Below are 24,954 nucleotides of genomic sequence, written 5' to 3' on the forward strand. Positions count from 1 at the left end.
ATATTAAGATGAATAGTATTTCGAGCCAAAACGAGTCGAACACGAGCTTCTTAACGAGCCGTTTTGACAGCCCTAATTGATGCTATGTTATTGGAGTAGAGATCAAAGCTCCGTCCCCTACAAGGTTAGCGTCCCGTACAAGGTTACTTGATGCTCTTGGAAAGCATACAAATTTAAATTAATGAGACCTTTCAAGTAGCGGGTTATGGGAAAATATTACATCCGGACTCTTAACGTAGAGCTACGTTAGGAGTCCACTCATATGCGAACACGTGATTTCAAGAAAATATGCACGCTTTCTTGTGATCCGGCCCGATAATATAGAAGAATATTTCTCTTGTGTTATTTCACATTTTTCATGTATTATTGTGGTGATATTGATGTGTTATTGTGTTATCATAATATCGAGAATATTTTCAGAATACAATAACACACAAATAACACCATAATAACACATATATAATATAGAATAATACAAGAATAATATTCTTCCACACTAGTTTTTTTTATTATTATTTTCATGTTGCTTGCAGGTGTCGGCATATGAAGTGGACTCGGAGCTGTGCCTCAGGAGCTCTTTTTACGTCCGTTTTTTTTGTTTTTTGTTTTCCTCCGTGAATCTCACCCGCAGACGAATACGTATGTGCTGACTCCGGACCTAAAAAATTTGGCCTGCTTCAGGAGTCGAATATTTTTTCCGGGTTATGAGCCCTTTATTCGCTCCGAAGAGCGGCCGCACTTTGATTTGGACTCGGTACTGCTTTCGATTCGAGGATGGAGGAGGAAGACGATAAGAAAAAGGTCGTGAAAATAGCTATTCCTCAAGCCAAGGAAGAAGACAGCGACAGCGATGATTGCTATGAAATCGATCCAATCGATTTCACCAGAAAGCTTGCAATCAGATCTTACGACGACGATTGCTATGAAATCGATGCAATCGATTTCACCAGAAAGCTTGTAATCAGTACTTCCGACGACGACGGCGTCGCCATCGTTTCCGAGAAGGGGCATGTGAGTTCGTAGAAGGGAACAGTCCGCTTTCACTATTGGCTTCTGTTATTCTTTAGTTGTTCTAATGGTTGTGATCGAAATAGGTGGCTCTCAGGGATTTTCCACATCCAAGACATCTCTGCGGCAACTTTCCTTTTAGCAGAACTAGACATGAAACCTATTGCAGCAAGGTTTGATTTTGATCAAGTCCATTTATTTACATAGTTTGGGAATTAGTTTGGGTATGGGTATAAATGCTGCTTTTTTTTTTCTCTTGTTATACTTAGCGACTTGGATTTTATCGTATGGATTGATAAGAGTCGTTCACATACATAAACATTATTCTAATGCATTTATATATCTAATATCTACACTTTCATATTTACATAGCTGTAATTGAATAAGTAGAAGCAGAAGAGTATAGAGGATATGTTGCTGTCTCTCTGCATTTCAGTAATTCATAAAGGGTACACAACTGTCCATTTATGGATTAGTAAGGTTCTAATATTCTGATATTAAAAGTTTGTCACCGTGGTATGGATAAGGTAGTTACAATTGTGCCAAGTTTAATCTAATTCAAGATCCATTGCAATTCCCTAACAAAATTTGTCATCCTTCAGTTGAGTGTGGAGCCTGTTTGCACAGCAGTCACAACCTACAGGAAACCAGCACCAGCACCAGCACCAAAGCGGGACCCAGGCGCCCAGGCCCCCAAGCGCTAGGATCAGAGTGGCGCCTAGATCCGAAGAGGGTGGTCCCTGGATCCAAAGAGGGTGTCACCCAGACACCCACTTCAGGCGCCCCAACACTTGAATCCAGAGAGGGAGATGCCCATTTAGGATGCGACAGAGCCCAGATTCTTGACTTCAAACCAAGTGAGCGGAAAGGCAGTGCTTGGGAGTGTTAGCTTCGCTGCAATCTTGAAAGATCGTCCTGTGCACGATTATGATGGGGTAGTCTTCCCACATCTTATTAAGACAGAAAGTCTATAAAAATTACTTTCAAGATGGGGGCAACATTCACTATAGTCTCAAAAGATAGTTCAACTTAACGTCCCAGACATGAATGTGATAGGGTAGTTATTTTACTCCTTCATTCAGACATCAAGTCTTTAAAAAATGCTTCCAGATTAGGGGCAATCGTGCTTCCTCGACGCCCCTCACTGTGCTATAGCTCTTCAATTAGATCAAACACTGATTTCTTCAAGGTATGATATATGAACTGCTTTACAAGCTCACGTGGAAAATGCACTTGCAGAGGACAATTAATTCAGAAGCTACAACTAGCATGTTTTCAAACTTCATTCTTGAGTATGGTTGCAACTGTATTTCCAAGAAAGAATATGAGCCATTTCGACCTACGCCTAGTCTCAAAAAACACAAAATATTTTTTGACACCTCATTATTTTCTTAGTCAATCCCAGGTGACTCTATTTGACCTATTCTATCACAGGTTACAGACGCAAGAAGAAATTTCGACTAACAACCTTGGATAGGTCAAATTTTTTTGATATATTTCATACGACTTCGTCTAGCACATGTTAATACCATTGAGCAAATGCTCCTTTTATTCAACCTAGAACGAGTCTTACATTCTTAATGGATTCTTCTTGAGACTCCATTCTAATACATGTTAACTTTGTCGAGCATCCTTAATTATACAATCTAGGATGAGTCTTATATCCCTAATGGATTTGCTTTCAACTCTGTCTTAATATAACTTAACGCCACCGAGTATCTCTAACTAAACAACTTATAATAGGTCTTACATCATTAGCAGATTTCAAGTGTTGTACGCAAGCAACTCTTGTTTACTAAGGCAACCAATCCCTCAACCCCAGGGCTATGTAAGTGATCTTGCAAGTCTTCATTTGTTCATGATGAGTGTCCCTTTATCTTTGACTGCATTGTGTATAGAAGTTCTTTCAGCTTCTTAAAAAGTGTTTTATTTTCTGCACCCTTACTGTTTCACATTCTTGAGTTTTCGGTTCCATGTTGTTAAAAGATGATTTGGATGGGTGAATAATTTCACTTATGTTTCTAAATCCGTTGTGTTAAAGTGATGTAACTGAGGATGATTAAATCCATCTCTGTTAGGGTTTCAATCAAGGAGATCAAGTTACATCTAAAGAAGACCAAACCAACAATTTGTATACCAACATGTTAGAAAGTGGAAAGAGACATATTGAAAAGTTTGCTATTTAAGTTTTAGGCATGTAAATACATAAAAATTGTGCGTTATGTATGCAAATTTCCGATAACTTAGTTTTAATAATTAATAAAAAACAATTAAATCTATTTTAGATGGAATATTTTCAACAATTATTTAGCAAATAATAATTCTTCTAATACTTTTCAAAATTCTCACACTTATATTCTTATCATATCAACATTCTTTCCTCTAATTTACAAGAAAAATCAATCCCCAATATACCCACATCACATCAAATAAATAAGGGATTTTTACATCAGCAACACCCCAAATAGACCTTTTTATATATTTTCCACCTAAATATTGCTATTTACAATAGAAGCACCAGAAACCCCAAAATAACCGCGTATTCCGCCTTTCGTCTACCTCCGTCTTCTTCACTTCAACTCAGCACACAAGAGAGGTTTTTCGTGAACAAAAAAAATGAAGCCATCACTGTTTCATTTACAGAGCATCTCACTGCAGATGCTTTGACTAGCGTTGTAAGGAGGAATCACGTTAGAAGAAAAACTTACGTCGAAATAGGTATGACCTCACTTCTCGATATGACCTCACTTCCGCCTTGTTTTTGGGAGTCTCCTGAGAAGGCTCAATCATAATGGTGTTATTTTGGGTGAATTGATTGAGTCACTGACTTCAAAGTTTGATAGTTTCTTCCATCCATCAAATAGCTTTTTGTTTGGTGTTATTTACTCTACTTCATGGTGAGAAGAAGAGACTTTTCTAGATTTGTGATTAGGTGATGCTAATCAATATATTGTTCATTTTTTAAGCAAAATTTCTCCAACTGATTTACAAACTCAAAAAAAAAAGGAAAAAGATGGAAGTTTAAACACACTGAAGAGCGGATAACAATTTAATTGCTCTTCTCAGTATTTAGAAACATCTTGATTGTACTAACATGTAAATATGTGAAATATTCCTCTATATCAACAAATAAAGCTTACTGGAGCCGAATACCCCAACTTTGTGTAAATAAAAATTATCCAGCGATAACATTTATAAAAGCTGTATGATCTGTTTCCACTACCTCACAAGACTAGTTGACAATTCAATGTAAGACTATCATTGAAGGCTCTGTGGGTAACAAAATAAATTGAAATGGGAGATTTCCTTGATTGAAAACATAAAGATGAAGATATTATTTCTAGAAAGGGAAAATTGTAACAGTCTTATTACATATTTTTATAGATAAATAACTGAGATCCTAAAGCCACCCTCTAAATGGTATCATTATGAAAGAACTGTCTAAATAAATATGAAAAAGTGATTTTTTGGATGTATAACCTTCCTTCGTTGGAGTAGTAATTAGTATTGTGTAGCAGGAACTAGGTCCCTGAAGCCAATCAATCTGTAACTCATTTTCTCCTCTTCCCTATAATATTTGCAGTTTAGTATTCTTGATTCAGAGCATAATTATTTTTTGTTAGCATAAAGTTATTTTTGGATGTGTAGCATTCCTTCATTGAAGAAGTAAATAGTATTGTTGGAGTTATTTAGATAAAGTGACTGTAATTTGATGCTTAAAGAAGATGGGTAATATTAAGATATTGAGTTAATAAGAATATTTATTGTTTTTGATAATTTACATGTGTGATTTAATATATTCAAATTTCATTTGATACATGAATTGTGTTGTAGATTTATGTGAGTAATTGTTGTGATTACATTACATATTAAAGTTTAATGTTTCTTTCAAAAAATAAATGTCACCTAAAGTTTTAGAGACATTTACAAACATACAACACAATTCTTATGTAATTACAAATGAACTGTAATGTAATTTTGAATGTAACAGTTTTGCATTGGGAACATTCCATCCATTAAAAAGTAATTTTTCTTCCACAAATTTCTAAGAAATTTAAATTATCTCATCATCCAAAAGGAATGCAATAGTTTTGCATTAGCTTTTGATGCAACAAGTAAATTACAAAACTAGTCATCGTGCATTAGATTTTGATATAATAGCTTCACGTAAATGAAATTATATAAATAAATTATTACAGAAAATATTAACTTATATTGTTGTAATTCAAGATGATATGAAAACTCTTTTGCAGTTAAATTATCTCTTAAGGTTGTTGAGGAGATTTCATCACTTTTTATTCATGTATATGAACATAGAACATGGAGAGAATTATGTTTCTTTTCATAAAATTAATTTTTATAATCCAAAGATAGATCATTGAAATGTTTTACTTGTTTGTCTAGCCTTGATTTTGTTTATTGCGATGCAATGGCTATCATTTCAAATTTTGGATATGTTTAATGTAAATCAACAATTATTTATAGCTTTTAAGTTTGGTGGATAGTGGAACTAAGTCAAAAATCTAGAAAGGAAGAAGTATAATGGGGATAAATAGAGAACTATGAAAATTCGAGAAAATGCATTGAATCTTCATTCATTAGAAGAGGAGATTAAAAAGATTTGTAATTGGCTAAGTGGGCACCAGTTTGAATAATATTATCATATTATTGGAGTTACATCAAAGAATTAAAACTTATTTGCAAGTGATGTTGATGCTTTTGCAATGAGTATAAGTTCAAAGAGGAGAAGTTGAGTTGAGATTTATAATAACAATTTTGGAGATTTTGAAAATTTTGTGGTTGGTGTTATTTTTAATGATTCTCTTGCTTTTGAAAATTATCTCCGACCCTATGTCATTAAGAATAATTTTGGAGTGAAAATCAATCTTTTAACAAATGTTGAGTTATAGTCATATGTTCACATAGGGGATGCCCTTGGAGAGTTTGAACTTCAGTTATAGCAGATGATACATCCTTTGAAGTGAGAAAATTTTATGTAACTCACTTATGCCCCGAGGTGAATAAGATGGGTAACAAGTGAAAAATTCATCTTAGGTGGTGCGGTAAATTGAAGATGTTGTTCAAAAGAATCCTGATATCATTCCTAAAAATATCAAATACATGTTAATGAATATGTATGACTTATCATTAAAATACATAAAGTTATGGAAGTTACGAGAGAAAGCTCACAACAATATTTTTAGATCAGCATATGATAACTAAATTTAAGTATCCGCCTTACAAGCCAGGCTTATTAACAGAAATTCAGGATCATATATTACTTACACTTGTAACAGTCTTGATTATTCCTTAAAAAGATTTTTTGTAAGTTTTAATGCTTGCATTGATGGCTTCCTAGCAGGTTGCATACCTCTGATTGGGATGGATGCATTTCATCTGAAGTTAAAATATCGGAGTGGTTTACTAATTGCAATTTCATTAGATAGTGATAACTGTTTATTCACTTTAGCCTTCATAGTTGCAGAATTTAAGTAAAAAATTACTTGGAAATGGTGTCAGCATCTATTTGGTTTGATTTGTAACATATGACCTTTATGTCAAACATGGAGAAGGGTTTGGGAGAGGCCATTAAGATTGTTTTTTCTGATGCGGAGTATAAAATTTTGTTTACGACATCTTTGGAAGCTTTTGAAGAAATATTTTCTTTGTAATGATAGTCATATGGTTAAAAGCCTCGTATGGTAAGCAGCTAATGCATACACTCAACCCGAGTTTGATGGTAAGATAGTTGAACTTTGTAGTGTCTCTTCGAAAATGCACTACTAATTGCTTGCTTTACCTTACACATGGCATAAAAGTGATTTTAACTTTGAGATAAGAAATCATTCTAATACAAATAACATGTCAGATAATTTAATTCTTGGATTTTAGAAGCCCAAAATAAGCCTGTTGTTGACTTAATTGACATGATTAGAGCTATGCTCATGCAACAAAAAACTGAAGGAAGAGAGATGCAACTGCTTGGAAAGTGGAATTAATTTCCTAAGCTGAAGACTACATTTGATATATAACCACGAAGAAAGACCATTTCCTTATAAGGGAATTTACACCACGTTGAGCTGAGGTCGAAGGTAACAATGGTAGACATAATGCTTATATAGAACTTAAGTTTGGCAAGTAATTGGTCTATTGTGCATCCATACAATAGTATTTATCGGTTTCCAGGAGCACCCTCTGTGGCATAGCTATGTTCACTCCAGCTATCATATTATTAGTTTTGAATTTATTGTTTTAATGTTTACTAATATCTATATTTTATGTTACTATTTTCAATTTTTAATTTTGAACTTGTCGGTATAGGATGACCTGCAAAGGTTCTATTTCAACTTTTTTAGGAAAAGAAGGATAGAGAAAAGTCGATGAGGGCATATATGTTGGTGTGCCAAACACATTGAGGCCAATAGGAATGATGAAAAAAAAAAGATTTAAAAATTGCTTAAAAAATAATAATAGAAGACAAACAAATATTCATAAATGCAGCCGTTGCGGACTTTGGGGGCATCACTAAATTACATGCAAAATCTTTTAGGTCTATAAATGTCGTAAATTTAACAAGTTGAAACTGTCTCTCTATGCTCCACCCACAACAAGTAACCCTATTTTCAGGGGCAAAATGCCCATTCGAAGGGAAGACTCGGACATAGTTGAAATGGATGAATGTCTTTAGTACTTTTATATGCATATTATAGAATCAAATATGTCTTGGGTGGAAAGAAAATTTTACACTATATTTCAACACCTAGTTGCAATCCATATTTGCATAAAATTTTATATTTTGTGCTATTCTTCAACAACTAGTGTAAAAAATTGAATTTTTATATCTAGTATGCTTGATTCTGATTATTAATTTTGCTGTTAAGAAAATGTCTTTAAAGTTGGCCACATTACATTATCTTATGAATGACTTAAATGTTTTGGTCAAGAAAGGCATGAAGGTGAACATAGTATTGCAAGTTCCAAATTCATAACTTACTACTCGAGGAGTCCATCTCAAGTTTCTTAGTAATAAGGCAGACAGTTATTAGATGACGTCATTCCAATGAAAGGTAAACTCGTCTTCAATAATGTTGTTTACATTTGATTTTAGTGCGCTATTTACACCTGAAAACTCTTGATAATCAAATTATTTGTTATCTATCAACTTTTATTTAATAGCTAACCAACACATAATCTATGACTTTAACATAACTTCCAATCTAATATTCACATAAATTTACATAAATCACAATATTTTCATTAGATTAAACTCAAACATGATAGTGCAATACTTGTACAAAAGACACAATATAACATTACCTTTACAACTTTGGCCTTTTACATCCATACTTCTTAATACATTGATTGTAGATCAAATAGGAAGATACATTAATACAAACAAAACAACTCCAACGGTTAAAAAATGTGATACTATTAGTATTTAAATCAAGAATTTTAATTCCTTCTAGTTCTTCTCATCTAAATTCCCAAAGTATTTTCTATCGGTGTTTTCTTTGTCCTCATGATTCCTCTTATAGATAAATTCTCAAAAGTATTTCGTCTCGGAGTATTCTTTGTCGGATGGTGCATCATCTCTTTCATCAATCCACTTGAAGAAGTTGTAATCAAGTTCTGCACAATATCTAGGACAACTATAAAATTTTATCCCATAATTGCAACCTTTATGGGCTGTAAACATCGTGCATTACAAGTTGTATTTACAAAATACTTTGGGAAATTTACTGCCTTGGGAACTTGATGAGTGTGTTGAACACATGTTTTACAATATGATAAGCCATAAATCAATAAAAATTAGCATAAATTTAAAGAAAATGATAAATTACATATCAGGACATCATAGATGATTTGAAAAACATAATTATGCAGCTCTAAAAAAAATTAACACACACACACACAAACATAGCCTCAATAGTTCTCAAACCGAAATTTAAACATTTGGGTTTTGCGTGTTATGCTTCTAATTTTTAAAGGTCAAATACACATTTTTATGCATAGGTTTACAAAGTTGTAGTGGTACGTATGTAAATATGGAAGTGTAGGTGTGAGATATGTAAAATATTGCTTAGGTTGACACCTAACACAATATTATAGTGCATTCATTATTCACATATCTCACTCAAAAACTTTCATATTTACAAGCATAACGTTCAAATCAATGTAAAGTTGTCTATAGAAGCATCAAGTAATTTGGTAGGCACATTTATTTTCCGGCAATTACTAAATTTGGCCTTATTATAATTAGTTTCAAAATTTACATGCATACAATTGTACAGGACTAAAACATAAACTTCAGGTTTTACATACATTCAACCTTAACTATGCATGAAAATATACACTTCTCTTTTTAAGACTTAAAATTGATGGTATTTTTGTTGAGGTATTAAATAATTAGGAATTGGGTGGTACATATAATAATAAGACTAGCAACATGGAATACTCTTTCACATGTAAAGATAGGAACATGATCATTTCAGATAAATAAGAAAGATTTACATGCATACCTCTCAATTCTTATGTATTAACATGTTCTCAAGTCATGTGTATGAAGATATTGACAGCGGAAATTTGACTAACAAAAAACATGATAAGTCTTCTTCTATGGTCTAAAATCAAACATATGAAAAAGAACAAAAACACTAAAAAAAAAATAAAAGCTAGGGATTCACCTAAATTGACCATCCACAAAGGTGATTTACAAATAGATCCAAAGTTTGGGCTTCACTTGAGTCGAGTATAGGGCTTGCAAGCTCTAGCTATGACGTCTTTGAAGAACGTTGTTGCGTATGACATCTCCCACGAACTGAGTTGAAGCGAAGAAGAGACAAAAAGGGACAAAGACGTATTATGTGGCTATTTGGGGGGTTTCGGGTGCTTTTATTGTAAACAACATTGTTTAGGTGCGGAATATATAAAATGGTCTATTTGGGTCCGCCCATTTAAAAACCTCTTATTTATTTGACGTGATTAGGGTATATTTGGGATTTTTTTTTTCTTAACTTAGGAGAAAGAATGATGATATGATAAAAATGTAAGTGTGAGAATTTTGAAGTATATTAGAAGAATCATAAATTATTTGTTAAATAATGTTCAAAATATTCTGGCTAAATTAGATCCAGTTATAGTTTATTAATTATTAATACTAATTTATTGGGAAATTTGCATACATACCACACAATTTTTACGTATTTACACGCCTAACACTTAAAATTTGATAGTTATAATTATCACACTTTGGCTCATAAACATATCTATGAAATAATATATTTATCTTTTAAGAAGTTTAATAATGGAGTGTTTTTAACTGAGATATTAAAATTCTGAGTGTTATACATGTAAATGTAAAATTTCAAGTGATACCACATAAATATATAAGAATTGCATAATATATATGCGATAAATGATGATAGTTTTGATATAATATGAAATGTTTCAGTGGTATAGATATAAAATGCAAAATTTAGGTGTTAGATATATAAATATATAGGAATTGAGTGTTATGTTGTATCGCAATCTTTTTGGAAGATTTTCATACATACCACTCAATTCCTATGTATTTCCATATTTAACACCTAAGTTCCTATGTATCTACTGCACACTCCTTCGTTCAGCGCGAGGAGGTTACTCAATGCTCTTCGAGAGCATAAAAATTTAATTAATGAGACCTTTCAAGTCCGCGGGGCCGTTTTGTAAACTCTTTATTTTATAAGTTCCGACGAACGGCCGCCCATTCATTTGGGACTCGGTGCTGCTTTCGATTCGAAGATGGAGGAGGAAGACGCTAAGAAAGAGATCGTGAAAATAGCTATTCCTCAAGTTAAGGAAGAAGGCAGCGACAGAGATGATTGCTATGAAATCGATCCAATCGATTTCACCAGAAAGCTTGCAATCAGATCTTACGACGACGATTGCTATGAAATCGATGCAATCGATTTCACCAGAAAGCTTGTAATCAGTACTTCCGACGACGACGGCGTCGCCATTGTTTCCGAGAAGGGGCATGTGAGTTCGTCGGAGGGAACAGTCCTCTTTCACTATTGGCTTATGTTATTCTTTAGTTGTTCTAATGGTTGTGATCGAAATAGGTGGCTCTCAGGGATTTTCCACATCCAAGACATCTCTGCGGCAACTTTCCTTTTAGCAGAACTAGACATGAAACCTATTGCAGCAAGGTTTGATTTTGATCAAGTCCATTTATTTACATAGTTTGGGAATTAGTTTGGGTATGGGTATAAATGCTGCTTTTTTTTTTCTCTTGTTATACTTAGCGACTTGGATTTTATCGTATGGATTGATAAGAGTCATTTACCTACATAAACATTATTCTATACATTTACATAGCTAATATCTACACTTTCATATTTACACAAATAACATTTAAATCTTTAATATTTAGAGCAATGATGGAAGCGGTAATTGAATAAGTAGAAGCAGAAGAGTATAAAGGATATGTTGCTGTCTCTCTGTATTTCAGTAATTCATAAAGGGTACACCACTGTCTATTTATAGAGAAGTAGGAAGGTTCTAGTATTCTGATATTAAAAGTTTTGCCACCGGGGTATGGATTAGGTAATTACAATTGTGCCATGTTCAAGCTAATTCAAGATCCATTGCAAATCCCTAACAAAATTTGTCATCCTTCATTTGAGTGCGGAGGCTGTTGGCATAACAGTCACAACCTACATGAAGCCAGCTGCAACACCAACACCAAAGGGGGCACCTAGGTGCCCAGGCGCTAGGATCAGGGTGGCGCGCCTGGATCCAAAGAGAATGGTGCTTGGATCCAAAGGGGTGTCACTCAGACACCAACTTCAGGCACCCCTGCAGATGAATACAAAGAGGGTGAAACCCATTTTGAATGCGACAGAGCCCAGATTCTTGACATCTAATTGAGCGAGCGGAAAGGTAGTGCCCAGGAGTGGCACTTTGGCATTAGGACTAGTTTGTACGCTGTTAGGGATTTAAGAAATCGTTTTATGAAAGATTACTACTCTCTTTCGCAAGGGATACAAGTGAGCCAAGCCGACTCGTGAGCTGGTTCGAGCTCGACTTGATAAGTGGCTCCCAAACTAAGCTCAATGAGCTAACAGACCAAGCTGAAGCTAGCCCCGACTTGACTCGTTAGCTCGTGAGTTAGCTCTTTAAAAAAAATTATTATAAATACTAAAAATATTTTAAATTTGAAGAATTTATCCTTAAAGTATTAAAAATGTTAAAAAATTAATATTTTGTACTTTATATTAAGTGATTTATTATTATTATTCTCCTAATTGTTCAATATATTTATCATTTTATTATAACACTACCTTAAATTAATATTAGTTTCTCTCTTTATAGTAAACAAGCTGGATTGAACACATAGAATTAATCTCAAACTCAATAGAATTAATCAAGCTTAAGTTGAAGCTCAAGCCGAGGGTGGCCTGAGCTCCACTCAACTTGTTTATACCCATATCTCTCGTGGTGTATTCTTGACAGTGCATAACAGGCGTGGAACGACGTCTGTGTCGAGATGGTGGATTTCGGCCAGTGTTTTCTCTTGTGAGATCAAGAGAGGAATGAGCTTAAATCATTGCAATTTCAGTGGTGTAGAGAGTAGATTTGAGTTATGTAATTCTGTAATATCTGCCTTTCACAGTAAAAAGTTTTATGTGGTGTGGCTTTGTGATGTTTTCCCATTCTCGGGGTTTTTCATGCTAAAACTTTTTATTTTTTTTAGATTTATTTGTATGCATCTATTTAACTTATTGCTCTAGATTTCTCGAATTGGTATGTTTTGCGCGTTGTGATTTTGATTATGAATCAATCAAATCTTAAGTTTTCAATGCGAGGCTTTTTTTCTTAATATCATTGATTCTAGTCAGAGCAATGGTTGTCAAAGCGAAGTACAATGTGGAGAAGTTAAATGAATCGAATTTTACATTCTGGAAAATGAAAGTAGAAGGTTTTTTATATAAAAATAAAATGTGTTTGCCATTGGAAAGAATGATCAAAAAGTCTGAATAGATGACTCTGGAGGAATAGAAGTGCTGGATCGAACAACCCTAAGTTTGATCCTTCTTTCACTTTTATCATCTGTTACTTTCAGCATAGTAAATGAGAAAACTACCGTAGATTCATAATGGCACTGACAAAGATGCATGAAAAACCTTCAGCGCCAAATAAGGTTTTTGTGATTATGAGATTATTCATTATAAAAATGGTGGATGGTAATTCAATGGCTTGACACTTAATAAATTTTAACACTGTGATGAACCACTTGTGTTCTGTGGTCATCAAGTTTGATGACGAGGTTAGGGTATTGTTAATTCTATCTTCCTCATTAGACATTTGTGATAGATTGTTCACTGGGATGAGTAACTCTTCAAGTAATATGAAGTTGAACTTCGATGATATCATGGAGTTAATGCTGAATGAAGCAGTTTGCAAGATGACAGCGAATGATGAATTTTTAAGTTGTGTTAAGGGTGCGTTTGGGAGAGCTTATTCACAGCGGAGGCGTTTTGAGAACGCCATCGGCTGTTTGATTAATGTGTTTTAGTGGTGTTTTTAGAAACGTCATTCAGAGGTTTCTATTAAACGTGAATCACGGGTAGGAGCCCGTGATCCGCGTTTCAATGGAGCGAAAGACATTGCCTTCCCTCTCACGTATGCCCCACGGCCTGCCCTCGCTCATTCGCCTTCCTCTCCCGAGCGAAGCTCGACTCGCCTTTCCTCTTTATGGCGACTCGCTTGACTCCTTTTTGCCGCATTGAAGCCCCGCTCGTCTCCTCGCCTCTCCTCTCTATGAGGACTCGCTTGACTCCGTCCTGCGCACCGATGCCCCTCTCGTCTCCTCTCGTCTCATTTGATAAGCCCATTGTTTTCTCTTCGAGAAGCAATAAAATTGATCTTTTGAGTGCAAATGTTGGTTTGCAGGTAATTTGTTTGAATATAGGAAGAGAGAAACTAATTTTGTGAGCATTCATAATTGTTGCATTGACTTTCTGATTGGTAATTTTCTCATAAAAATAATTTAATTTGATTTTTCTCCCTCTTTTGTTAGAATTATGGTGCATTTTTTGACCTCACTGAGGGGCCAAAAAGGCACATTGGATTTATCTTCTGAAGAGTGGACAGACCAGGTCTGTCTTCTTAAAGGTCAAATAACAGAAATCTGACGTCTCACCAGAGCTTCATTCCTAAAGGTATAATTTTTTTTTAAAAGCAAATTCGATCGATGCCTTTAGCTGCCACAATTCCCACCGGCAAATGAGTATTTACATATAATTTTATTTCATGAAGGATGCCAACTATTACTTATGCTTTCTTAAAATTGGTATATGTTTATAATTTTATTTCAGGGGAAGAATGATCATATATCCAAAATCAGTTGTTTCCTAAACGCAAAAACCAAACAATTAGACAACTTATTCGGATCAACTACTTATCAGGATAAACAACTTATCTGTATAAGTTGGATAAACTACAGCTGCCCCAAACAGACCCTAAATGTTGAGAATAGAAAAAGGAACCTGGATAATAATACAGACATAAACAAATTTAAGTCCAATAGAGGAAAGCCTAGGTCAAGAAAAAGAAATGACAAATGTGAATGTTGGAATTGCGGGAAGAAATGTCATTTCAAGAAAGGTTGTAAAGCTCTAAGGAAGATTGATGTTTAAGGCCAATAAAAGAATTTCTCTACAATTGTCTTCTCATGCAAAATCCAATGCGACTTCCTGGCTTTATTCTTAGTCAGTATTAAATCTTAGATAATAGATTCATGTGTTTCATTTTATGCATGCTTCAATAAAGAGATGTTTAAAAACTACACTTTGAGTGATTTAGAGAAGATTTAATTTGTAGATGACAAGACTTGTACTATCGTAAGAAAGGGTGAGGTTGATATCAAATTGCCAAATAATACAATCTGGAAGCTCAATGAAGTTAGACATATTCCAAGTCTAAAAAGAAATCTGATCTCGGTGAACTAATTGACAAAGGCAGGGTTCGTGATTACTTTGATAGGTGATTCGTGAAAGGTGACTAGGGGGGAATGGTGATCGCTTAGGGAAACATTGAAGACACTCTTAACTTGATTAATAAGATGGAAAAATTCATTAATATGGTTGAAACTAAAATTGATACAGGTTTTTGGCAACACAGACTTATTCACATGAGCGAGAAAGGTATGAAACTCCTACTTTCAAAGAGTAAGTTTCAGGTTTTATAATCTGTTGATCTAGATTTCTGCGAAGATTATATCTATGACAAGAAAAGCAAGTTTCTTTCTCTAGAAAAGGGTTAATGGTGAGGTCAAAGAAGTTAGAGTTAGTGCATGTTGATGTGCAAGATTCTACTCCAGTTCAGTCAATTGAGGATTTCCACTATTTTGTCACTTTCAAAGATGATCAGATTAGGAAGGTATGAATACTTTTTAAAGCATAAATCTAATGTATTTGAGGTGTTTAAGAAATGAAAGACAATGATAGAGAATGATCATGCTTGAGGCTGAAGTGTCTCAGATCAGATTATGGTGACAAGTATCATGAATAGAGGTTCATGAATTATGTTCATCAAAAGACATCAAACATGAGTTCACTATTCCAAGGATTTTACAGCAGAATGGAGTATTTGAGTGCATGATCATAATCGTCACAGAGTGTGCCAGAAGTATGAAGTTGCATACGGGCTTTTCAAAGTTGCTCTGAGCATAAGCAGTAAACACTGTTGTTTATATGATTAATTGTGGTTCATCAGTACCTTTAAAGGAAGACTTATATGAAGAGGCCCAGAGTGACAAATATATAAATCTATCTCACTTGAAGATATTTGGTTGTTTTGTATATGTTCATGTTGTTGTAGGGTTTAGGAGTAAATTTGACTATAAATCTATCAAGTGCATTTTCATTAGGTATGACTCAGATGAATTTGGGTGCGAACTCTGGGATTATTAGAATTAGAAGTTCATCAGGAGCAAATGTTATTTTTAATAAAATAGTGATATACAAGGATAATAATAGAAATCAAGAGTGCAAATCAATTACTTAAGTGTTCAAATATGTTGAGATAGAAGATACTAATGATTTTGAGGATGATAAAATGACAGGTGCTCAATCAGATTAAACACTGAAACTTTTTCAATCACCTGCTACTGAAGTCTGGAGGTCCAATAGAGTCATGCGACTGATCCAAAGGTATTCTCTTTTTTTAGACTATTTATTGTTAATTGATAGTGGTGAACCAAGTCACCATGAAAAGACTGCTCAAGTTGAAGATTTAAAGGAGTGAGAGTTTACTATGGATGACGAGATTTAGTCATGATGTCAAATCGTACATGGGATTTAACAATATTAGTAAATGGCAAAAGAGTACTGCACACTAAGTGAGTCTATAGGTTGAAAGATAGTCAAATGGTAATAGACATTACGAGACAAGACTTGTTATGAAGGGATTTTAATAGAATAAATAAGCGAACTACATTGAGATATTTTCTTAGGGAAATGATAACTATCAAAGTTGTGCTGAGTTCAGTCGAAGGGGTAGATCTAAATCTGAAGCATATGAATGTAAAGATAGTTTTCTTACATAGAGGACCGGAAGAGAAATTATATGGTGCAACCATAAGATTATGAGGTTCCAAGGAAAGAAGATTTGGCCTGCAAGTTGAAGAAAAGCCATCCGTGACTTGATGCAAAGATAACGGTATATGAGATTTGACATATTTATGTCAGAAAATGAGTACATAAAGTGTCAAACAGACTACCATTGATTCATAATAATTTTGGTAATTGTTTTATCTTTTTTGTTTTGTATGCAGATGAAATGCTCATTACAGGGGCAATTATCAAAAACTTGAAGGAGCAATTATCAAGGGACTTTGAGATGAAGGATTTAGGTTCAATCAATAAGATCCTTGGGAGAGAATTGGCAGGGACATAAGTGCAGGTACTTCTCCATTCACTTTAAGGGTCTGTTTGGCGCAGCTGTTGATTATTTATAATCTGCTGATAAGAAGAATAATCTGATAATCTGCAGATTATTAGAATAATCTAGTTTGCTGTTTGGGACAGCTTATCCAGAATAGCTTATTGGTAGTTATGGCTGTATAAATGACATTCTTGCCTCTGTCTGGTAAAACTGTTTGTGGCAGCTTATTCAGAATAGCTTATTGGTACTACATAAGCATATAGTGCAAAAACATAAAATCACCATAGATGAATTTCATACTATGACATACAGTTCTCACTCTCTCATTAATACCAGAAAAAATAAAACAATGATAAAGACAAGTACAACTACAATGAGAAATATTAAAATATTCAATTTCAAACTCGTACTACGTCGATCCTCAGCTGCACTATCAACCTGGGAGAACACCGTATTCCCATCACTGCTAGCAGTGTAACAGGTGGGAGTGTCGGCCCATCAGAAGAAACCGCAACGAGCTGAAATACCTCTGCGATAACCGTAGAACTGTCTCCCACTGTTATGAGGTTGACACGACGTAAGTAACGGAACAGGTAGTCCACATTAGCACAAAACAAATCTATCTGTCACTGAAATCCTAGAAGTCATGATGATATATCTGTGAAAAAAAGAAACCAAAAATTCGACTGTCAGATCTATAAAAAAAAGACAAAAAAATACTGCAAAATGACTGTATATTGTACAAAGAGAAGAAAAACTTGGTGGATTAGCTGCCATAGATAGCATCCGCTATAGACTCCCTCAGTGCAGTCATCTCAACCACACCCTCAACTTCATTAACTTCAAATTCACTATAGTCATTGTCCTCCTCAGGAACTGAAGGTCCAATCATTGCATCTGATAGTTCTTCAAATATATTCAGGTGATCGTTATCAGCCATACTGAAGTCCGTATCTGAACGTGAAAGATGCTGTCAGATAAAGTTATGAAGTGTCATTGTTGCCACCATTGTTGCTACCACAATATACATCTGCTTCTGAAATGAATATGATGACATATCACGTATTAAGACCCATTTTTTCTTCCAAATCCCAAAAGTTCTTTCAATTATGCCACGTAAAGAAGAGTGACGTTTGTTAAAAATTTCTTTCCTTCCACGAGTTGTGTCACTTAATCGTTCAAAGTCAGGGATATAATACCTAGTGTCTGGAAATGACTTCAGATAACCTCTCTGCATATGGTATCCAGCATTAACCAAGTAGTATTTTTCTGTTGAAGTACAACATTATTATTAGCAATGATTACCTACATATAAAAATTTCTACATATAAAAATTTTAAATGTAAAATGTAAAACAAATACCTGAAGGCGGATGAGGAAAACCTTGAGATCTATTCTTAGTAGCAAAGGAGAAGATCCGACTGTCGTGTGCACTCCCTTCCCAGTCTGCCATAACATATGTGAAACACATATTGAAGTCACATACTGCCATGACATTTTGAGTTGGTGAACCACTTCTGCCGATATAAGCCACCTTGTCCTGGCTGGGTAGTCGGGCATCAACGTGAGTCCCGTGAATTGCAACTATTCAGTTTTGTTGGATAGGGTTAGAAATCATTATATTTACATGTGTACTTAAATAAAACAATTGTGTACTTGAAGAACAGCTAAAGATCATTTTAAACGCATTCTATCTTTCGCATGACAGCATTCAACACTGTCAAATAGAAATCAAACAAAATATCACTCAACAAGGACCTTTTCTCTGCATACCAACAATGCTAATATGAGGATCCCAAATCTTTCAAATGACAGCATATCTCCAATGGTAAAAACCGTTTCTAACCCAAATACTAAAAACCAAAATGAGGATCCCGAATCCCATGGAACGTTTCAAAGAAAAAATTTTTAGGTTAAAAACCCTTGACGAGGAGCAGAGATGAGGAGATAAGAGACAATTTCGAACCCCTAAACAATTCCATACAAACGATACCAGGCAACAATCCCAGGCAACAATCAAAACTTCTAAAATGATAATCAGACGAACGATACCTGAAATATTGCAAAGAATTTCAAGGGGTGCATAGGATCGAGGATTGATCTAGGAGCAGAGACGACGCAGGGGTCCAGGAGCGGCGAAGAGGGCGAGACGACAGAGGGGAGACTGATAGTAGATCTAGGGCAAGACGGGATCGAAGGGGGCGCGAGACGGGATCGAAGGGGGCGCGAGACGGGATCGAAGGGGCAGCGGGGTAATAAGATATTCCTAAACGCAAAAACACAGGGGGCGAGGAGCGGCGAAGGATCCGATGGATTATAGCATAAAACATTACGCGATTAATGCCACCGCAGTCACGAACACCTTTTCCAAACACGACCACGGCATTCCGAAAACGCCGAATGCACTATTAAGCTGCCCCAAATGGGCCCTAAATGTGTCTCAGACAGAGTATGCTGAGAAGATCCTACACATGTTCAACATTAGTAAGTCAAAATCAGTTTGCACCCATTTATGTAATCATTTAATGCTATCTATGAATCTATTATTTAAGTTTGAACCATAGCAAGCATAAATGGGGAGAACTCCATATGCTTTAGCAGCTGAAAGTTTGATGGATGCTTTATTATATACAAGATCAGATATTGCACCTATAGTGAAAATGGTTAGCAGGTACACAGGCAATCCAGACAAGCATAATTTGGAGGTGGTGAAGTGGTTTATCAGATATTTGAGGGGAACAATCAACAGGGCAGGGATTGATCTACAACGCTATATAAATTTAGATCTGGTAGAGGATATAGATGGTATGTGTAAAGTTGAGTATATCTTCACTTTGGGGAACACAACGATGAGTTGGGTTTTCTAGTTGTAGAAGATTATTGCACTTTTAACTATGGAAGCCGTATACATTGCTATAACTAAGCCCGACAAGGAGATGATTTAGCTATAGAGCTTTATGATGGAACTGTTCAAGGAGTAGATGATTGAAAAACTTCATGGTGACAGTAAGAGTGTTATTCATCTGACTAAGAAATGCCGCTTTTCATGCTATGACATTATATTCAGTCGATATATCACTTTATTTGTACTTTCCTAAAAGATGGGCAATTTTCTTAGAGAAGATGCAGATAGCTCAGAATCTTTCGGATATGTTGACTAAGGTAGCGATTTTTGAGAAACTCAAGGTAAGCATAGCTTCAGTTGGAGTTCAGGATGGTTGAGACTGGAGGTGAGCCACAGTACGACACTATGAAGATGATATATATGAAGATGCAGATATGAAGGAGAGATGTTGATGCACAATCAGTCTCCAAGTGAGAGATTGTTCAATGTGGAACCTGTTTGCATAGCAGTTGCAGCCTGCACGAAGCCAACAACAACACTACTGCCTAAGGGGGCGCTCACCTTAGGGGCAACCAGGTGCTTGGAACCAGAGAGGGTGGCGCCTAGATGCCAATTTTGGGCTCCCCCGTGCTTGGATCCAGAGAGGGCGGTGACCATGCACACATTTCAAGGCACGATAGTGCCCATGTTCATGACTTCAACCCAAGCGAGTGGAAAGGCGATGCTTGGGAGCGGCGTCTCGACTTCTTGAACAGTTTGTATGCATTTAGGGATTTAAGCCCTTGTTTCATGAATGATTACTACACTCTCTTGCGGTGTATTTTCGACAGTGCGTAATTGGTGTGTAGCGGCGTCTGTGTCGAGATGGTGGATTTGGGCGAGTACTATCTCTAGTGAGATCAAGAGAGGAAGAAGCGTGAATTGTTATCTGTTTCGTGATTTTTTCCATTTCTCACGCTTTTCCATATTAAATATTTGTGTTTTTTTCTAGATTTTCTTGTGTTCTTTTGTTTACTTTATTGTTTTGGATCTCTCGAATTGGGGTATTTTCCGCGGTGTGGTTTTGGTTGTAAATCAATCAAAAAATCTCAAGCCTCCATCCCAACACCATTTAGGTTAGTCATCTTGGCAGCCTGCTCCATCTTCATGAAGTCTTTCCTTCAGTAATGGCCTACTGTCAGACTTCTAGCACATAAGGATATTCCTCTGAGAACCAATGTAAATCACAATTATTCCTCTCTCACTCAAATTTCTTATGATCAACATAAAATACCTTTCTCAAATATAACCAGTAGCTGATATTTATCATATTTAAAGAGTTTAGATTCTAAAATTTTTTTTGCCGATGATTTCTTAGGGTTCCTAGATGGCAACACCCGATTTGCTCCCAAATTCATTACCAATACAAGTCATTCTCCAACACTAAATATTCAATACAAAACTCGTCTCCTGATCGATCAAAATTTGATCATTGCTTTATACTCTATTATCTTTCAGGCTATTCTGCCATATGCCCTTTACCCTCCCACCACCTCTGAAATTTGGAACACTTTTACAAAGTGATCGTAACCCATAAACTATCCCACCTTATTTAGCTCAAAAACGAGCTGCACCACCTAATGAACAACTAATGTATGATTCAATATTATCAATTTAACAAACCTTGGTAAGTAATATTTTTGTTCTCGTTGGACAATTAGATTAACATGATTTTATCTATACACACTTAATATTTTTCCTGCAGATTATCAAGCATTCAACCTACAATTCACACTCAACTTTAACCAATGAATCTGGACTAGTTTTACTCTCTCCTATGCAACGATGAGATCTACCTTGCAAATGACAATGTGAACATGGAACAAAATATGTCATCCATCTCGGTGTCAAAAATTGAGTAGAAGAGAGGTATCATATATAAGTGTGTTTTAGGTATCATATATAAGTGTGTGAGAGGTATCATATATAAGTGTGTTTTTTTTTTTTTTTTCAATAAGGTGGCGATGCTTATGAACTACATGTTCATTTTGACAATACATCAGAATCTGCCTCTTCACAACTCTCCTCAATAAGATTGGTTTTTTCGCTTTAGAGGAAAGTCGCTTACCCTTCTCCTTCAATTTTGACAATATTTCTTTCGATGATCAATCTATAAAGAAAAAACACATTATTTTTTTCTTAGATTGTCTCTACGAAATTTGTCTTGCATTTGAGAAATATCTCCATCACAATTCTTCCTTGTCTAATTCTTTTCTTCTCAGATCTATCAAATTGGAGTGTAAGTTTCTTAGTTGACGCAATCTTCGCAGACTCCTTGTCCCTTAGACGAAACTTATGGTTCAACAACATTGTAGTCTCATCGCCATAATTCAAGATCTCATGAATGAGTCATTGTGAATTTTTCATACTAGTTTGAGAGCAAATTCGACAGAAGTGTCTTGTCTTCATCTTCAACCTCGTTATCCAGATTTAATAGATTTGTTAACAGCTTTGTAAAATCATTGAAGTGCTCATCAATAGTAGTAACGCCATGTCTCATTTGAAACCTATGGACGTTTCATATGGAGTCGATTCTCCACGCTCTTCATGAGATATTTATTCTTGAGTGTCCTTCATAATTTTTCTGTAGAAGTCTTCATCATCACTCCATATTTAATCTCTTGAGATAAACAATTTTGGATCAAGTCACAGACTCACAAACACTCTGGTTCATCTTCAGCCAATCTCTTTTTGACATTTTTGCAAGATGTTCATCGCTATTAAGAACTTTCTCTTGATTGAAAGAGAATCACATTTAAAATCTTGTATTGCCACATGCCAAAGTTCTTTTTTCCGTCAAATCTCATCACATTGATCTTGATGAGATGTGTAACTGGCTGATGAATGAACGCCTTTTCTATGGCCTTGGTGAATGTTGAAGTACTTGACCACATGCTATTATTCATGACTCCAGATCTTTTAACTCAACTTCATCCAATCTATTTACCTCGTGTTCGCAACTTCATTGGAATCTCAGCCGCTTGTCGCAGGAATCACATAGATCCATAGCAACCTTTACTGTAATCGTACAAATCTGGCTCTGATATCAATTGTTGTGGAAAATAATGCTGAAAATAAAATCACACAAAAAACAAACAATCAACACAATGTGATTTTGCATGGTTCAACACAAATTCGCTTTCCACTATCAACATGTGGGGAGAAAGAAAAGACGGATGAAATTGGATTACAACTTCACACACTAAATCAACTCTAATCCCTCCTATAAATAAATGAGAATTAGGACATCTTAATAAAAACTAAAAATAACCAATTTATCCATTATACATACAAAGCCTCTAATAAAACACAAACCTTTGTGTCATGTCGTACATAGCTGTTTAGAGGTAGCAAGAGCTTGGGCGGGAACCGCGAATGGAGTAAATCAGATATAACCAATTCTCTTTAGAGCTGTTGCTCCGAGGCAGGATTTGGCGCATATGTGATCAGGAAGCCTGCAGGATCAAGGAGGATTTCAATATTGTTATCAGAGACGAGCTTATGCACGGATAAGAGATTATGAGATAGGGATGATACGTGCTAGATTTTCGGGAGGAGAATTTTACGATTGGGTGTAAGCAGAATACTTTCTCCTGTATGTTTGACTGGAACCGATTGTACTTCCCCTGCTAATCAATACCTAATCAGAGCCATCTCTTGGCTCAACGACCTAGAGTTAGTTGAAATTAAAAGAAAGGTGTGTTGTAGCTCCCAAAGTCCAGTACCCGGGTAGGTGCGGTAGTTTGCAATGCTTATTTGGGAGGAATAAAATCCTGGTTCTGATAGTGCACTTAAGTACTTAGTTCGGTGACCAAACTTATTACATATTTGATAGATTTCTGAAGTTTTGGATTGAGAACTACCTCCTCTAGCCCATGATGTAAAGGAGTGTTGAGTTCTATCATGACCCCTTGTAGAATTGATGGGACGGCCACTAGATGCTATGAGAGCCAACTATGTATTGGGATTTTGTTTTATTTTCATATTGTCATTTACAAGATTAATCTCTTTGTTGCATAGGAGAGAGTAAAAGTCATCTAGATCCATTAGCTGAAACTAAGGGTGAATTACAGTTTTAAATGTTCGATAACCTGTTAGTAAGCCATTAAGTGTATGTAGGATAATATTCTTTTGATCTAGCTGTCCACTGGTAGTAGAAATATTATCTACCAAGGTTTTGATGGTTAATAGATATTGAGTCATAGATTGGTTGTTCCTAGATAGGTAGTGTGGCTCATTTTTTAGCTGAATGTGAAATTTGGTGGTGGGTTGCAATCTATTTGCAATAGTATTCCAGATTTCAGAGTTAGTGGGGAGATGACGGGTATATGGTTGGATAGCCTGAGAGATGATTGAGTATAGAGCACTATTCAAATCTTGATCGATCAAGAGCCAGGTTGTGTATGGAATATTTAGTGTTGGAGAATCAAATGTATTGGTAATGAATTTGGGGAGACATGAAGAATAGTAAATCTTCTTATCTTTTGCCCTTAATTTTATCGTCGTAGATTTGTCATCTAAATTTGTGTTTTATCTCTAGTTTTTTTTTAATTGTTCATGACATTCATTTTGTAACTGAGGAATTGTGATGCAGTGCTTTTGTTATGTATGCGAGGTGGCTGCTCCTTGCTCGGAGTGGTGGGGACAAAAAGGTCACTGCAATGCCTACCGGAAGGAATCAGACAGCAGGCCTCCGGTATCTTGTCTCTTGTGAAGAAATGGTGCAAACTTATGTTCATAGTTCCCTTTCCTTGAGAAATTTGTTATTTAGGTTAGTATGCTTATGATGCGAACTATATTTGTCTGCAAAATCAAATCTTGTTTAGGGTAAATATGAAATTAAAGAAACATGTGAAGGTCCATGGTTGATGATTCTATCTTGTTAATGAGTTTTCAGAGTTATGGAGAATATGATTGTTAGTAGTCACCCATGAAGAGTGTGATTGAGGCGTAGGGTACTTCATTACGGAGAGACACGAAGTTTGTGAGGCAAACTGCAGGTCGGGGTGACTTCGGGATTGCCTAAATCGTGAAATATCTTGATATCCTTAAATCTTTAGCTTTTTATTGTTCTTGCACATGTATTTAATTTATTGAAGATTTACATACATACCACTCAATTCTTAAATTATTTT

General features: G+C 35.4%; 2 protein-coding genes across 3 annotated transcripts; both read left to right on the forward strand.

The window, feature by feature from the left end:
* Positions 1-599: 599 nt before the first annotated feature.
* Positions 600-1,221, forward strand: LOC110018437. Its single transcript, XM_020715750.1, has 2 exons — positions 600-1,011; positions 1,095-1,221. The coding sequence occupies exons 1-2, from the start codon at positions 775-777 to the stop codon at positions 1,185-1,187; spliced, it is 330 nt and encodes a 109-aa protein (XP_020571409.1). The 5' UTR covers positions 600-774; the 3' UTR covers positions 1,188-1,221.
* A 9,376-nt stretch (positions 1,222-10,597) lies between these two features.
* LOC110018438 lies at positions 10,598-24,848 on the forward strand. 2 transcript variants are annotated; one of them, XM_020715751.1, is made up of 3 exons: positions 10,598-11,025; positions 11,109-11,190; positions 24,414-24,848. In XM_020715751.1, the coding sequence occupies exons 1-3, from the start codon at positions 10,789-10,791 to the stop codon at positions 24,572-24,574; spliced, it is 480 nt and encodes a 159-aa protein (XP_020571410.1). In that variant the 5' UTR covers positions 10,598-10,788; the 3' UTR covers positions 24,575-24,848. The 2 variants fall into 2 exon arrangements, with proteins under 2 accessions (XP_020571410.1, XP_020571411.1); XM_020715752.1 differs by having other exon boundaries at positions 10,603-11,025; positions 11,109-11,195; positions 24,414-24,846.
* The last annotated feature ends 106 nt before the right edge of the window (positions 24,849-24,954 follow it).

The sequence above is a fragment of the Phalaenopsis equestris genome, unplaced genomic scaffold, assembly GCF_001263595.1.
Source record: "Phalaenopsis equestris unplaced genomic scaffold, ASM126359v1 Scaffold000022, whole genome shotgun sequence".
NCBI lineage: Eukaryota > Viridiplantae > Streptophyta > Magnoliopsida > Asparagales > Orchidaceae > Phalaenopsis > Phalaenopsis equestris.